This window comes from Eleutherodactylus coqui, chromosome 5, assembly GCF_035609145.1.
Source record: "Eleutherodactylus coqui strain aEleCoq1 chromosome 5, aEleCoq1.hap1, whole genome shotgun sequence".
Lineage (NCBI taxonomy): Eukaryota > Metazoa > Chordata > Amphibia > Anura > Eleutherodactylidae > Eleutherodactylus > Eleutherodactylus coqui.
This window is the reverse complement of record NC_089841.1, coordinates 176,213,679-176,230,424: the sequence shown is the minus strand read 5'-3', so window position 1 is coordinate 176,230,424 and position 16,746 is coordinate 176,213,679. Positions and strand designations below refer to the sequence as shown.

Here is a 16,746-nt window from a genome sequence, read left to right as displayed (position 1 = left end):
ATTTAGTTAGACTGAAATGTAACAGCCTCTTAATAAATTTGTCTCCTTCTTTGAGCCTCCCATGCGCCATTATACCATCCGCATCGGCTACAAGCTAGCATAGATTTCAGCTAATTTATGCCAGTTTCTGGTGTAATTTATGGTAAATATGATGAACTATAGTGACCATGCCCTATACCACTATGCCGCCTTTTTCAAAAGTGGCAGGGCTGCATAAACCTGCAAAAGTTGCAATTTTTGAGACTTGCACCTAAAACTGAGACTTTTTGATGACACAATTCAGGTGCATGCCTAAATGTACCCCAGAGTTATTTAATGCATTTGGCAATACACAAGGAAAACACAAAAACTATAACCGCCTAGTCTTCTTCTTCTGCTTTATCCTCCTTCTCTGTCTGCCATGTGGCTGCAGGACCATGTGACCTTGATGTCTCGGAAGGTCCTACAGACAGACTTTCAATGCTACGTTTTTACTGCACTTTAAGCAAAATTGCAATAAAAAGACAGTGACTATGCCAGGATTGAACAGAGCCATGTCAGAAACAACATGGCTCTGCATAAATTGCCTCAAAATTGCAGGATTTTTAGCACAATTTTGTGCGTGGCAAAACCGCAATATGCAGTTAGGGAAGAACGCTGTCTGAGGCAAGTAGCTCAAGACACGTCATGAATGGTATGCCTCTGAGCATATAGCTCTGTCCCCAGGTGTACAACTCTCTCCCCCCTAGTATATTGCTTTCTATCCCTCCTGGTATATAGCTATCTTTCCCCCCCAATATCTGGCTCCCCCACAGGGGAGTAATTATAGTGGGTGCAAGGAATATGGTTACACCCAGAATCTCCAATATTCGAAAGCCTCTTGATGTCTCTTCCCGTTAGGCTTTCTACACATGGGCAAGCATGATATGGGGCAGTGTAACTCGCACTGAGGTATCCGCGGATGCGAGGCGTTTTTCTGTCAAAAACGTTTCCCATCACTTCTCAGAAGTTGTGATCCTTTTAGCCATGTCGGAGGATCGGCAAGTGTTTCCCATTTTTCTCAATGGGAAACCTCACATTGCACGCCATGCGATGTGTTTTGCAGTCCCGCTCAAAACAATATGTTCCGATTAACACGAAAAATTAGAATACGCCACGCTCATGTATATGACACCATTCAAAAGAATGGGGTTCATATTCATGCGAGATTTGTGCGTCTCGTTACGCACAAATCTCACACGATTTTCTCGGCCTTGTGAAGGCGAAATGAAAGACTAGAAGCAATGGGATGAAACTGAAAGGGAGGAGACACAGATTAGATATTAGAAAAAACTTTCTGACAGTGAGGGTGATCAATGAGTGGAACAGGTTGCCACAGGAGGTGGTGAGTTCTCCTTCAATGGAAGTCTTCAAACAGAGGGAGGACAAATGTCTGTTTGTGATGATTTAGTGAATCCTGCACTGAGCAGGGGATTGGACCCAATGACCCTGGAGGTCCCTTCCAACTCTATCATTCTATGAATTTGCAACTTTTCACACCTCCTGCAGCCTTTCAAAGGTTGTAAGAAAAGTGGGTGGGATTAGCAGGAGGTAGGACCTCCCATGGACTTACAGATTTACGGTCCATAAATTTATGAGAAGAGCAGAACTATAAATGCTGCAACCTCTGATTGCTAGCAGTGGTCAGGGGACTTCATCTTCCACAACAAACACTGGGACGATGATGGGACTACAGCGCCAGATCCCAAGGAAGAGGAGGGGTAAGTATTTTAACACATTTGGAGCTATGGGGGCAATGTTGTCTGGTAACCAGGCAACCCCTTCAAGAAGTGGAGTCCTCCTTGCCTATGCTCATAGAGCCCTGTTTTGTTTGGTGTGCAGCATTTAGTATGAAGTTGACACCCTCACTCCAGATGTCTCAAGCTCAGCCTGAAAGTTGGATGTTGAACATCGTTTCTTTGTCACATTTCAAACCAACTTTTGTAGGTTCTCTTGCCATTTTTCGTCTTTCCATCACATCCTGGAAGGTTCTTCGCTGTTCTACAAGTAGCAAATTTCTTAATAACATTTTGAACTGTTGAAGTCAGGACATTAAGGTCTTTGAAGATAGTCTCATACACTTTAGGCTGCTTGTGCTTGGTGACAATAGCATTCCTGGTCAGATCAGACAGCTTGCTTGTCTTTGTCATTGTGAAATTGTCCCTTTTAAGCATCAAAGCCACCATTCATAGGTGAGAACCAGTTTCTAATTATTCGGGCTGCTTTCACACCTGCATTAGGGCTCAGTTCAGGGTTTCTGTCTCTCTGCTCCGTTTTTAGAGGAGAGAAACTGAAATAAAACAGAAAAATGGATCCACTTTTTTTTACTGATCGATTTCAATAGAGTTTGGGAAAAAAACACGAAAAGCAAACAAAAGGCTTCTGCATGAGAAATGCATGCGCAAAACTGAGAACTAACCCATTGAAATCAATGGGTTTTCTTCTCTGTGTCTTGTGCACACAATTTTTGCATGCGCAAAAACGCTCGCAAATACGTCCGTCTTAAACTACCCTAAATCCAATAGCAATTTATAGTTCAATGCAAATGAATTGGGTTTGCAAAAATCCTATCTACATGAACCAGAAAACTTCCTTATGGAAATCAGAGCACGCTGATGATTTTCTAATCTGCGCTGTGCTGATTCTGTCGCTGAAATTTACTGCAAGATCTGCAACTAAATTTATTACAGCAGATTTTGCCACACATTTATTATGGATTTCTGGACATTTTCCACCATATATGGACGTGACCTGAATTGTTAGGGGGTTCCCCAAGAGAAAAAAATTTCAGGGGTTCCCCAGTGCTGAAAAGGTTAGGATCCACTGACTTAAGGATTTCTTTGGTCCTCCTTCAAATGAGTAAATCCTGAAGTCCAGCCTGATATTTTATAGGTTGTTCATCAATTCCTTTTGATACAATGGGTCAACTGGAATGGCCAACCAGAATTGTCTACTGTACCCGTAACGGGAGCTGCAGCTTAGGGTGCTGCTGCTTCATTTTCCATGGGAGGTATGAACCTTTGCAGGACTCTCACTCTAGGAGTACTGCAACATTAGAAAACAGGAGAGGTAGAAAATGTCCAAAGCATCATGTTGGCAATTCTAATCTGTCTTAGAAGGGCATGGAAATAGGGCAAACAAGTGCATTATGTTGAGCATGGTGGCAAGAACTAATCCTTGAAGGGGAGCCCACCTCCTCCATGTGTGATATAAATGTAACATTACTGATGAAGTAAATGATGTGGGAGCTCAATTATCATAAAGAGAAAAACTAAAAAGCTGTCTATAGGATCAATGGGGACTTTTCCGATAAATATGTTTACACAATGAACCAGGCATATAATATATATGTCCATATTTACAGTAGAACAATAGTGCAGAATGAAGAGACTCTGCATCAGGCTTCCGATATCTCAATTTGGAATTCAAGACACAAAGAAATCTCTCATCAATGACAAATCCCACATAGCACCATGGATGTATGCAGCTGTGTTGCTCATTTCCAGTGTGTGATGTGTAATGTCATAGAGGACTGCAGCAGATTGCAGCTCGCAGCTCTTGCTATGGGGTTCACCTAGGTCAGGGCTGCCTGCATGTGTGGAGTAAATAATGACTGGTAGTAAAACACTTCATTGAGATGAGGGATCCCAGCAGGCAGGAGGGTTATGGCAGTGTAGAGTGAGGGCTGTAGTTCTCTGCTGGGGACTGTAGTTCTCCTCATCTAGCCCTGTGTGCACTTTGTATCCCTCCTACCTCCTTCCCTCTCCCTTCCTTCTCCCTCCATCCTCCTTGTATCTTCCTTCTTCTCTCCTGTTGCCTTCCCTCCGTCTCCCTCTCTCTGTCCTTCTCTTTTTTTCCCACTGTCTAACATGTTCTCTTTCATCTCTTCCAACTCCCCCTCTTTTCTCCATTTTCCGCTGTCTCTGTACAGTGCAGAGGTCTCTCGGCATTCCTTGCTCTCTACCTGAGTTCTACCGCATGCCGTCTCTGTCTCTCTCCCCATTCACACGCCGTTCCCGCGCTCTCCTGCCTCTTTCTGACTGACATTTTCTCTCCTGAGGTGACAGCCTCATTCTGCTGTCTCTTCGTGTGACATTTCTTGTGTCGGCTGTCTCTTTAGGTGACATTTCTTGTGCCTGCTGTCTCTTTGGAAGCATTTTCTCTCTCTGTGTCCGTGTGACACCTCATCTTTCTACCGTCTCTTCGTGTAACACCTCATCTCTCCGCTCTCATTACTCTGCCGTCTCTTCGTGTGACACCTCATCCCTCTGCTGTCTCTTCATGTGACATGCTATCACTCTGCTGGCTGTCTCTCCATAAGACATCCCCTCATTCTGCTGGCTGACATTGGCACAGTAGGTAGCAGACCCTCTCTATGTGCCCGCATGCAGCTCACCTGTGACACTCGGCCAGTGACTGAGCCCGCGCTTTGTGACCATCCACTGGTGACAGTCTCTCGGTGACAGTCACTCCGTATGCTGCCCCTTCGAGTCGTGTCTGCCCCCGGGTGTCCCCTCGCCCGCAGAGATGCCTTTTCACCCGGTAACGGCGGCGTTAATGTACAGGGGGGTCTACACTATCCCCGAATTACTGCGAGAGCACCCACCCACCCAGCTCCCCGAGGACGAGATAGAGGGTAAGTCACTGGGGGGCATGAGGAGTTCTAGGGGCAGCCATCCTCTATGTAGGTGAACTGACCCAGGAGGGGAGGGGGGAGGCTTCAACAGGTGAGTGGGGGGTGATCTAGGGGGAGTCAGCTAAAGGTGAGCAGGACACAAGTGCATAGGAGGAGTGGGCTGGAAAAACTGGCTGTGGCATGTAGATGGATACAATGTATCTTTTTCTTCTGTGTGCATGTATAGATAGAGATAGAATGTCCATATTCCATGTGCATTGTATACACATTGTAATGAGGAGCACATGGGTGAAGATGTTCTTATTATTAATCTCCATTCACTAGGTGACCCCTGGCATACCAACATCAGGATTGTGCCAGGTTTTTTTTTGTTAGGGTTGCGTCAGTCTGTAATATTGATGATGGTTGTAATATGGCAGACAGGATATCTGGACTGTAGAGAGGCTGCTTCCATATGTCTTTCCTGGATTTCATTCATTGACTTGTCCAGTGAGGGTGATGATGTATTGAGTGAATGGTAATTGGTGTAAATCAGGTGTCATAAGTGCGCTGACAGCAGGAACTGGAGCCAGGAGGCTCTATAGGAATGCCACCAAGTAATACCCTGCCTGCTAATAGGGATTGTTGTCTCTCTACTGAATCCATACCACTGCAAAGTCTACAGCCATAAAGTCACTGTGCTCTGTAGTTTACCCAGGCAGTTTGCATTGTTTTATTGATGGCATTATATAACAGGGCTTGAAGTTTCTTTTTCCATAATCAACCTTGTTAAAGTACACCAGCTCGCTTTCTTTATTGAATGCATTAGGCTTCTCTTATCCTTATAATTTAGTAAAATTATAGTCCCCTACCCCCACTATTCTGGATTTCTATAGATAATAATGGGCAGCTGCAAATGGATTAAATTGATAGTGTAACAGAGGGTTGGCCTATGTTCACCAGGAATTAGCTTCTCGGGGTACTGTGAAACAGTCATCTATGACTACCTGACATTTACAGTATATCCGCCACGTTGGTGATTATTTGTGACAATTTCATGTTCAAGGTTGCTAACAGTAGGCACAGTTTAAAAATGATAAATGACTATTTTGTAGCAAAGTCTGAATTTGTCCCTTCTTTGTTTTGACCTTTTCCTGCAAAGCAAAAGTTTGGCCTTTTTCATCAAAAGCAAATCAACATATTGACACTAACTTTAAAATGTTAACAAAGATGAGATAGGGAAAGCATAACAATTCTATACCGGTTTGAACCAAGGGCAAGTAGGTGTGCAGATGGTAAAATGTTTTCGAATATTAGGCAAATGCAGAAATTCAAGGCTGTAGAATCTGCTATGGTACTTAAAGGGATTCTGTCACCAGGTTCATGAAGTTTGACTCAGAGCTGAGCTCTGAGTCACAGAGGCTGGCCGTGCCGGCTTCTCCTTGTCTGCATCATGCAGGCTGACAGCTCTCTCCTCTTGTGTATAGGGAGAGAGCTGTCACTCTTCTGCATGCTGCCGGTGGGGAGAGGCTGGTGCGGCCCACCTCCGTGACTCGGAGCTTAGCTCTGAGTCAAACTTCATGATCCTGGTGACCCCTTTAAGAGCTGAGGGTCTGGCCACCTTTAAAGTCCTTTCAATGCTACTGCTCCAAAGCACCTTAAGTATATAGAAAGCAACTTTGCAAATAGTCTTGAGATGAACATTTTGCTATTTTATCTATTCAAAGATAATGGCCTAAAGCGCTTAAGCAGTTAATGTTTGAATGTCTCTTATAGATTTTAATGAGGACCCTAATAAAGCATGAATTAACATTTTATGGATGCTGGACTTATTGCTCCCTGCACCTCCAAGCATCCACAGATAGTTTGGTGAGCCGGACTGCTACATTGTTGCTATTTTGTCTTTACTGCTCCTAAGCAGATATGTGGTCTCCATGGTTACAGACTACAAGCAGACCATGTGCAGTCATGTGTATACATGAAAAGAAATGGTTGCAAAGGTGTACATATCTCTTAATCCTTGAGATATTATTTGATACTTTGTCAGAAAATCTGTAAATCGGAATAATGAAAACTAATAAAGTGTGTTTTATGCTGTTGGATGATGATATGAAATTGTATGTATTCTACAGTTTGATCATTTTCTACGTATTCAGGTAAAGAGTTACATAATAAACGTATTCCATTGCTATTGCTAATCAATATTGGAATGATATACTGGGGCAAGTCCTAAATCCAGTTACATAAATACCATATAGATTCTATAGAACCCATTAACATCTTCTGTGATATGTTTCATGGTTCATCTGAAATTCTATTTTGATCTTGATGATTGGTTGGGTTGATGGATTCATGACACTTGAGTGTAAGCAGTTCCTATCTGAAATGTACCAATGACCACTGGAGGCAAGGAAAAACTTTCAGATGGCTCCTAATTTAAATGCGGAACTAATGCATTGCAATGATTTATAAAGCTTTTTTTCCAGACTGGATTTATTACACTTTACAATTGTACCTGGTTTAATATGTAGCTCATGCACCATTCAGACAGCATCTCATTTATTTGTGTCCTAAATACAAATGTCTGAGGGCAATGCAAGTATTACTTACTGCAGTACTGGTCCTTCCAAGTACAAAAGTTCCAATGTGCAGCAAGTGGGGTTTGAAGGAGGAATTTCTTTGGTTTTAGCAATGCAGAGTAAACAGATCATTCCTTTTTTCCGTGCACTAGAAATAAATGACAAAGTTGCCGTTTCAGTCACTGTGATGAATTGCCAGTGAAGATTGTGTTGTGTGTATAAATAATTTATGTAACAGATATTCCTTTAAAAATAGTTTTGCACATCACCATGATAACAGATGTTTTGCAACTGGCATTAAAAACATGATGGTCCCCTTTGTCTTGACTTCACAGGGAGTGAGTAAGCTATAAATCTTCAGACGTAGCCCTTCAGAGTTCTCTTGAATCTTATATCCAGTTTACATGAAATAGCTAAACCACAGCTTGGATGAAAGTACTATTTACTAAGGACCCAAAATAACAGTTTGTAAGGAATACTACAAAATAAGTGTTCTTTCCTCTCCACTTCACTGAACTGGACCTTGTATAGTAATTGGGTCACAGCAATATCGCCCCCGATTTGATTATGAGACTAATGGAATGAATTGAATTATGGCTGCAATGTAATAAACATATCAAAAATATATCAAGCACTTGGCTCATCCATTAGAAGTGTTCAAAAAGGATATGGGTTTCATAGTAAAATTTACATGGTGATACTTCACTTACAACCACTTAAATGCTTGAAAGCATGGTCTGTTTTTTTATTGCCCCTTCCATTATTAGAAAGTGAGAAAGTTACACCCTAATTTCTTTATTAAATCCATGGTACCTATGGATAAGTAGGGTAGGGCTATTCCATGCTGGCTCCTTGTTCCTCATTGGACCCATACCAACTACACGAGCCTGCTATATGGAATGTACACCCTTGCCTAGTACCATGCAACAAGCTCAATGTTAAATGTGACTACGCATATGGTGGTCCTACCCAACAGCCACTTCTATATGCCATCAATTACTTTCCTTGATGACTGCAATATTGCAAAAATGGTTCCCTTTGCTCCCTATAGCTATGCTTACTGAGTGATAAACAACCAATAATAAAACACACAAACGTGCAACGTTTCACATTGACAGCCAGAATACATATGGCTGCTAAATGGAAATCAGGTTCTAGTCCTTTAATGTCATTAAACAAAGAATATTCTAATTATGTTATTTGAAGAAAAAAAAAAAGAAACCACCAGAAATTATACCAGACTACATTTTAACCAAGTATGAAATCCATGTCTCCAACAAGCCCTGACTAGATATACAGTATCAGGCAAGACTTGCCGATGACCATTTAATATTCTCTACCCTTTATCTCATTTGAACACAATGCAAAGTGCTAAAAAGCTGGTGTGTAGTGCAGTCTTCCAATAAAATGAACAAGAGATAGGAAGATAAATCCAACTTTTCTTTTTATTCTATAAGCCAGTGTAAAACACTTTTCGAGGCAACTGACCTCTTCCTCAGTTATGCTGGATTAGGTACAACTGGGAGATACCCACTATTTATGACTGTACATCAATGGTCCAAGCAGAGGGCATTGGTTAGTAGACATGTTTAGCCTCTAGTCGAGGAGAGAAGTAATCAAAAATTACCACATACCAGTTTTTTATCAATCTGCTTCCTTTACACACCCACCTCTAATAGGGTGTTAATCTGGCTGGGCAGCACCTCCATAATTGCTACAACACCTCTCCTACCTCTACAGCTCCATTATAGCCGCACAAACCTTTAGGCGCCATAACAGGGTTGTTTCACCCTTTTCTGTCTTTCAGCACCAATCACCAAATTTAAGTCATGATATACTTAAAGCATAGCTAAGATTTTTAATGACTTTTCAGAATAAGCTGCCATGTGAGTACATGAGGAATAATGTTATTTCTGGACATTATATGACTTGTACCTTTTTATCACCAGTTTTCTTCTCTGCATGCTCTATTTCTAATGCTCAGTTGCATCTGAGCTAGTGAGAGGAGATTGGTGCTATGATGTCTCCTATACACTGTACATGGAGAAAACAACAGATACTATTCACTAACGTTTTGTAGCATAAACACAGAAATAATATCACCATGCACAACACTATACAGCAATACTGAGCATTGTAGACTGATTCCATTAGTTGTCAGAGACAATAATCACTTACCAGATGGCTGCTGCAGCCAGGTTAGGGTGAGTTTCTCTCCCACCTCCTGCCCCGTCCAACGCTTCTCCTCTCCAGAGACCTCTATGGGCAGCATGAAGCGTGACTCACCCACATACAACCTCACACATACTTCCTGCTGTTCTCTCTGCTACTAGAGATGGACTTCACCTTCATGGGACAACAGGCAGTGGTTAGCAAATTAGAAAGAAGGAAGACTACTAGTGGCCTGCACCTTCAAGGGATTTTTCAACTCAAAAATGTAATTTTAGGTACATAAAGTAATTAGCAGTTTTGCTAGATATCACATTGGCTATCACAGAATTACATGTTTGTTGAATAGTGACCATTTAAGCTCAAAACCGATATGAACATATGTTTTGCATTCTATGTAATTGCTTTATTAACATGTTTTCTCTTTCATATTCCTCTTTATTTGGTCTCCTGTTAAATGTATAATTCATGGATTGCACTCTGGCCCATTCATATGGTCACTACATTTGTTCTCTGTTTTAACTGTATGCCTTTGATGCAGCTAGGATAACGATCCTTGAAAAGAAAACCTTTTGAAAATAAACTGGCTCTACGAATATAGATCTTTATAGCCTACTGCTTATATAGAACCATCATATTCTGCAGCGATATCCAGGAATTGTCACCTTTCACCTCAGTCCTTGTCTCCACTGTGGTTCACAATCTAATTTCCCTATCATAGACTTAGGCCGCCTGTCCACGGGCAGGTCGGATTTCGCAAGCGGATTTCCGCCATGGAAGAACCTTAAAAGTCATTGCGATTTATCTTCAATGGAAGCTTCAATGTGTGGATTCGCAGCATGCATCGATTTTTATTAAGCAAGCGGAAAATCGCAATGGATTTCCGCTCTTGGACAGCGAGCTGCGTTTTCCATAAGCATCCTATGGAAAGCATTTCATGCGTGTCTCGCGTGCGGATTATCGCTGCGGGTCACGGAATGTAAAATCGCCTGTGGACAGGCGGCCTTACTGTATACTCCAGGGTCAAATAACCTATCAGTCTATTTTTTGGAGTATAGGAAAAATCAGAGTACGCAAAGCAAACTCAGCCAAAAACATGGACAACATAAAAACTCCATGCAGTTGTTTTCCTTAGTTGATTCAAATTTATGATTCAGTTCTGCAAAGCAACAATGCTATTTGCTGAGCCACTGAAACACCCGATACATTGGTTAACCAATGTAGAAGCAAATTAGTCATGTTCAGGCTTAGTAAATAGCTTTACGGCAGTCTGGTTAAACCCTTTCCAAGCACATTTCTCTAATTGCATTGTAATAACTTTTAATATCACATTTAAGGACTCAGCCACACAGGTGTAATTGCGCAGAGTAATACGCACATATCTTTTATGGATCTAATATATAGTGAGTAGAGATGAGCAAGTATACTCGCTAAGGCACATTACTCGAGCGAGTAGTGCCTTAGCCGAGTATCTCCCCGTTCGTCTCTAAAGATTCGGTGGTCGGTGGGGGAGAGCGGGAAGGAACGGAGGGGAGATCTCTCTCTCCCTCTCCCCTCCCCCCCCCCCCCCCCACCGCAACTCACCTGTCACCGGCGCTTCCCCCTGAATCTTTAGAGACGAGCGGGGAGATACTCGGCCAAGGCACTACTCGCTCGAGTAAAGTGCCTTAGCGAGTATACTCGCTCACCTCTAATAGTGAGTAAAATCCATTGATTTCAGTGGGTTCATCCACATCTGTGCATTTTTCATATGATTTTCTTTTGTGTCAAAAATATGCAGCATGACCTATTTTAATGTGTATTACATACCGAAATAGGCCATAGAAGTGAATTGGCAAGTGCGTTTTCACTGCATATTTTGCATCCAAACAATGGGCCTTCTGCTTTTGTTTTTTGCGAGTGTGAATACGTTGCAAATTTATGCTCACAAAAACACTGCAGAAGGCCTAAAATACGTAAGGAATAGCTTAACTTGGGTCCATGAATGTACTGCAAAAAACAAGGCCCTCTAAAAGAGTCCTTAGGAATCTTTTACACAGGACAGTATATTTTGCAACAGTGTTGTAGAATGTGCCGTTCCTGAATTCCGTACCAAAACCCGCATGGCTAACTGTGGATTTTGGTGTGGAATTGCCAGTAGAATTCTGCTATTTTCAATTCTGCAGCAAAATCCGCACGTTAGCAGGGCAGATTTGGGTGTCGAATATTCCTTAGGTAGGCATAGTCCGCAACATTGTTGCAGAATATTCTGCTATGTGTGAAAGGTCCTTTACACTTAATGTTTCATTACTGAAGCTTTGCATATTCTTCAATATCAGACCAGTTGCCTAATATCTCCAGTGTTACTGTGACCTACTTTAGCCTAGCTCAGTCTTCATAGGCTATAGATAACACTACCAACCAATTAGTGATAATGCAGCCACCTACTGTTTGCAACACAGCGAAAAGTGAGAAATCATTTAGACTAACCATGCAGAGGCATTTATGCTAACAATAAAAAAATGGAGACTTTTATGAAAAAATATATCTATGGCTTTCATACACATTTAAACCATGGGTCATTTTAATGGGGAATCCTAAAAGAAGCGGGAAAAAAAACAAAACTGATTTTTTTATTAAATTATATTCATATATAAAATAACAGATGTTTCAAGAATACTGGCAGTACACATACCCATCTGAGACTGGGGCCTTCCACTCATGCCGTATGCAGTAGAGACGCCTTTGTTCAAATGTAAGCAAGGAACCAGCTGCATGCAGCATCTATTGATCACAGTGCGGATGAAATACACAATATTGTGGCAACAACCGCAAATCACTTGTCAATTATTGGCCCTTTGTATAAGCTGCCTTTTGTACACTACAGCTGTAACTATGTTTAATGTCCCATTGCAAATATAATTGAAACCCTCAGAAACAACAATTGGTGATTCAGAAACAGCAGTATCAAATTAACTAGAATATGCTTGTTCTCAGTATAGTTGTTATGCATTATAAAAATGAACTGACAAAATGTAATTTGGGAGTATTAAGCAAAGAATTGTCTGTGACTCTAGTAACAGTGCGCTGCATTCTACAATGGTGTCTTCACAGTTAAAGGGAATCTGTCAGTTCCTAAACTGACAGTTATAGACTCTTAAGTTCTAGACTCCTAGGAGCTGTAACGCTGAATCTATGTATCTAACTCTTATGCTTTCCTTCCTCAGCGTTCCCTCACTGTCTGTTCTCAAAGCTGCGGTCGCATGCGGATCATAGACTCTTTAGGCATGTACATAGAATGATAGGACAGTGCTGGAACGCTGAGGAGGGTAAGTGTGAAAGTCCTATCCCTGGAATCAACATTTCAGGTCCTATGACTTCATAACTTTAGTTTATGGGGCTCACAGTTTCTCTTTAAAAGACCCAGTCCTAAGGGTTTTATCACAGATTTGTGCAGGTAAAATCTGCCAAGGGTTAAAGTACCTGACATGTGGGTGATATGTTGTTAAATGTTATCCAAGTGCTGCTGAATTTTTGGAACTTGATGGATTTTTAGAATCACAGCCTGTCAATTTTTATTCTGGATTTCCACTACAGATTCCATCTATTTCAATGCAACGAGGTGAAATTAGCCATGAATCCACCGCAGAATTCAGGTGTTACATGCTTCAGATTCAATGTGGAAGAATCTGCAGCAAGTTGAATGGGGCCTTAGGGTGTTATCACATTTTGATGCAGTCTTTAAAGCTGCTTTTGAAGCCAATGTCAGAAGTGGATTGTTAAAGGAGGGGAAATATATTGCAAAGATTCTGCTTCTCTTTTTTTGGAGCCACTCATACCACATAAGAAAATAGCATCAAAACCGACCATATGAAATCACACTAAAACTCTCTTCTACCTTATACTCTATAGATAGCAGTACAAAAGCATAATCTATTTCATATATCAAAGTATGTGATGCAAAGTACGTAATAGTACATCCGCGATCTCTGCGTGCAAACTTCACACGCCAACCCAGACTGTGTTGTGAACTTTCCATAGAGATTATTATTGAGAATGGAGTGAAAGGATTATGTGCTGCCAAGTGAAGATGACTGACATAACACAAAAGCAGGGATATGTCTTTAAACCGAGACACTTATCTGACCCAAAGCACTGTAGTAATTTGCTCCACTGTCGGTGGATAATGTTTTCTAGGCCATCATTTCTCACCCTGTAGGTACAGTTGGGGGTACTTTTGATATACTGTAATTTGTTTCATTAGGCAGTACTTGGTTTAGGAACATTGAGAAACATTGTTTCTATTTGTATACATTATGCCTATTTCCTAGTGCCAAATGCTACATACAGTGCCTATGACTTTGTTATTGTGAAAAAGACTGAGTCACTGGCGTGACGTGTTGGCAGGTATGAAAGGAGAGTGATACTACATCTCCGACCTAGACCAAAGCTCAGAGAAATATCCCAGTTGAGGGTGCTTGGTCTGGCTCTCTCCTTTTTTTTTCTTACTTTATATAATTGTATTATAACATACAGGGGATGGACAAAAATATGGAAACACCGTACGAAATGCAATCCTTAAATTACACGGGATTATAAATTATACTTCAATAAGACATGTAGGGACTGATTTTTAGTGGAGGTAATATGACACAAATGCTGCTGGGCAGAAGTGAACATCTACCCAAGCATCAAGATTTCATTACTCAGGGCTTTGAACCACTTACCTGCTGTTACCAGCTGGCTCCCCAAATCACTCAGAGCAGGGCAAGAAGTGAAGTAAACACAAATTTGTCGGGAAAGCTCTCAACTAAACAGGGATCAAAAGGGCAGCTCAGTGCTAATGATTATTAAAGCATCATTCATTTCGTATGGTGTTTCCATATTTTTGTCCACCCTCTGTAGATATAGAGCTTAGATTTTGGTGGCTACCAGCTATAATTATTCTAAACCTCTGGTTTCCAATAGTACATACAGTATCCATATAGTAGTCAGTGTCATTTCCGTTGCATTCCTTCATGCCCAATGTTTCATCTAGTACCAGTCAAAGCAAAGTACTCTTAGTTTTGCTTTCTCCTTTGATGTTCGCAAATATCTCTGTATTGAGTGACCCAGCAGGAATACTGAGATTTTACATAATAAGATGTAGAACTAAGAACATACAGTACCTCAGTGATATGCAGTTATAAAATAAAACACGCTTTTATGGAGAGATATGTCCTAAAATTGAAACGTACATAGGGCAAATATTGGGTTTTTATTACAGACGCTATTTGAAGAGATAAATTCTTCGCTTGTCTTCAAATAACATTTAAGTACATCATGCTCTCAGGCATTTGTTAGCTTGTGCCACTCCTGGAAAATGCTGCATTGGTCTCTCCTTTTTTTTTCTTCACCAAACTTATTTAAGGAGTATTTTTGTAGGTTATGTGAGTAGTATGTGAAATGAGAAATGTTTAATATAGCCCTCTAGGTCATGCTGTGTAAAGTACAGGCGGATGTGTGACATAAATGAGATGTCTTATTCTACTTTCTTCCTGTTTCTTGCTATGTAATGTTCTCTTATTGAGTTATGATTTGCCCTCTAGCCATAATTCTGCCTCTGATTCTAGTTATTCTCTGTATTTAATGTGCACTATTAGGTGTTTTAAGTCTTTCTTTCTGTGAATAGTACAATGTCATTCCAATAATAGTATAATAATGCTAATGTATCTTCACCGTTGTCAACAATTTACATTTAATGGGTAAGTCACCCCATGTTCCTTCTTAACACCACCATCTGTCACATTGAATATCGAAGCATTAATACATCCTTATGGTGGAGGTGTAACGACACAGGATTCAGGATACGATGCAGCAGATAGAGTAACCAAAGCGTACAGTAGTTATTTAAAAAAAAAAAAAAAAAAAACATTAATAAACAATGTGATGGTAACAAAAAAGACAATTGAACTTTCCCTTCGATTCACAACATGCTATTAACTATTGCATAGTCATACTTTCTAAGCAATATAATTAACACTCTACTACGATCAGTATGGTATCAGGAATAACGCTTAGAGAACATACTTGCTATATCTCTTTTTATCACCTGAGTTACCTGACACGTTCTTTCACTTTCCGACTTGCAAAAAATATCTCAGACCCTGAACAGGGGTTCAAACTATTAAATAAGTATTGACAGTCTGATTTCCTCAGTGTGTCTCAGTCACCTGCAGCAGGACTGCTGGATAACTAGTTTTACCCTACTGGTGTGCACATCTAGCATCTTAGATGAGGCTGGCCTCACTTACGGTTTGCTGAGTGGGAATTGCTGCTTCTACTGACCCATACTCAAGACCAGGGTCAAGAATGCTACTGTCTGCTCATTTCTCTGTCTCCTGGTTTGTGCTGATCAATCCTGCTCCTTTCGGGCCTCCGTGGCAACCCCTCCATCGCCTCAGTCGCAGTCCTTTGCCACCTCAGCTCTGCTTTCCCTCTCTGTCTAGTCTTTTCAAAACAGTCCCTGTGGGTCTTCATCTTCTTGCTGTGGCAAGATTCTATGGTGCTTGAGGTACCGAGAAAGTTTGAGCTCATTTTCCAAAGGGGAAGTTAAGGCTTAGCCCTGTTCACTATATACTACTTAAAGAAAGGAAAACATTTTTTAAAAATTAAAAAAAAAATTATGATTTGAAGGAGGACATCCCTCTAGAGCACCTTCAGACCTTTCATACTTTCCACTTATACAAGAATCCTGGGCTGAGGTTCATTCCATTCTTGAGCGTATCAAACATGACCATAAATTTGTACTCCCAAATTTTATTTTCTCGTGCACGGTTCAATCTCTTTTTCCCTGCTTCCCCCTACCGAGGACTTCACTGACTGGAAGGGATGGGGATAAGCACTGTCATTGCGGCTTGTCAGAGCGGCTGAGATGCTTCACTAAGAGGGAAGCAGGGCACCATTCACCCCTCTTACAGGTGCATTTAATCAAATCAGTTTTTAGTGTTTGTTACGCCATTTTTGGTAATAATAATTACGTCCAAACAAGTCTAAGAGGTTTGTCTGTTCCTGAAGAAGCTGATCGGATGTGTCTTGTAGACCTGTTCAGAAATAGCTTTCAGCAATCATGTTCACTCGGCAGCGTATTGTGGTCCATTCTGATGGGCGTTTCTGCTGTCATTATCTAGAAGAAATTTGACAAGATCAAAAATAATATTAAAATTCATGATGGGCAATTTTTAACCCATAAGATTCCAGGTAATGAGGCCGAACAGGGCACTTGCATAGGAGAAATTCAAGAAGATGAAGGAACATTGTTACTCCTTACAATTTCATCCAAACCAATGACAATGCCAAACAGAACAGTTACGTAGGACATGTTTTGGTTTTATCTCCATCTCCTGT

The 16,746-nt window shown here is 41.0% G+C and overlaps 1 protein-coding gene across 1 annotated transcript in view; it reads left to right on the top strand.

The window, feature by feature from the left end:
- The first annotated feature begins 4,545 nt into the window (after nt 1–4,545).
- CABP7 (calcium binding protein 7) overlaps nt 4,546–16,746 on the top strand; it is a 58,744-nt gene continuing 46,543 nt past the window's right edge. The window contains exon 1 of the mRNA XM_066601962.1: nt 4,546–4,654. Coding sequence (XP_066458059.1) covers nt 4,546–4,654 — 109 coding nt within the window. The remainder of the gene's footprint in view (nt 4,655–16,746) is intronic.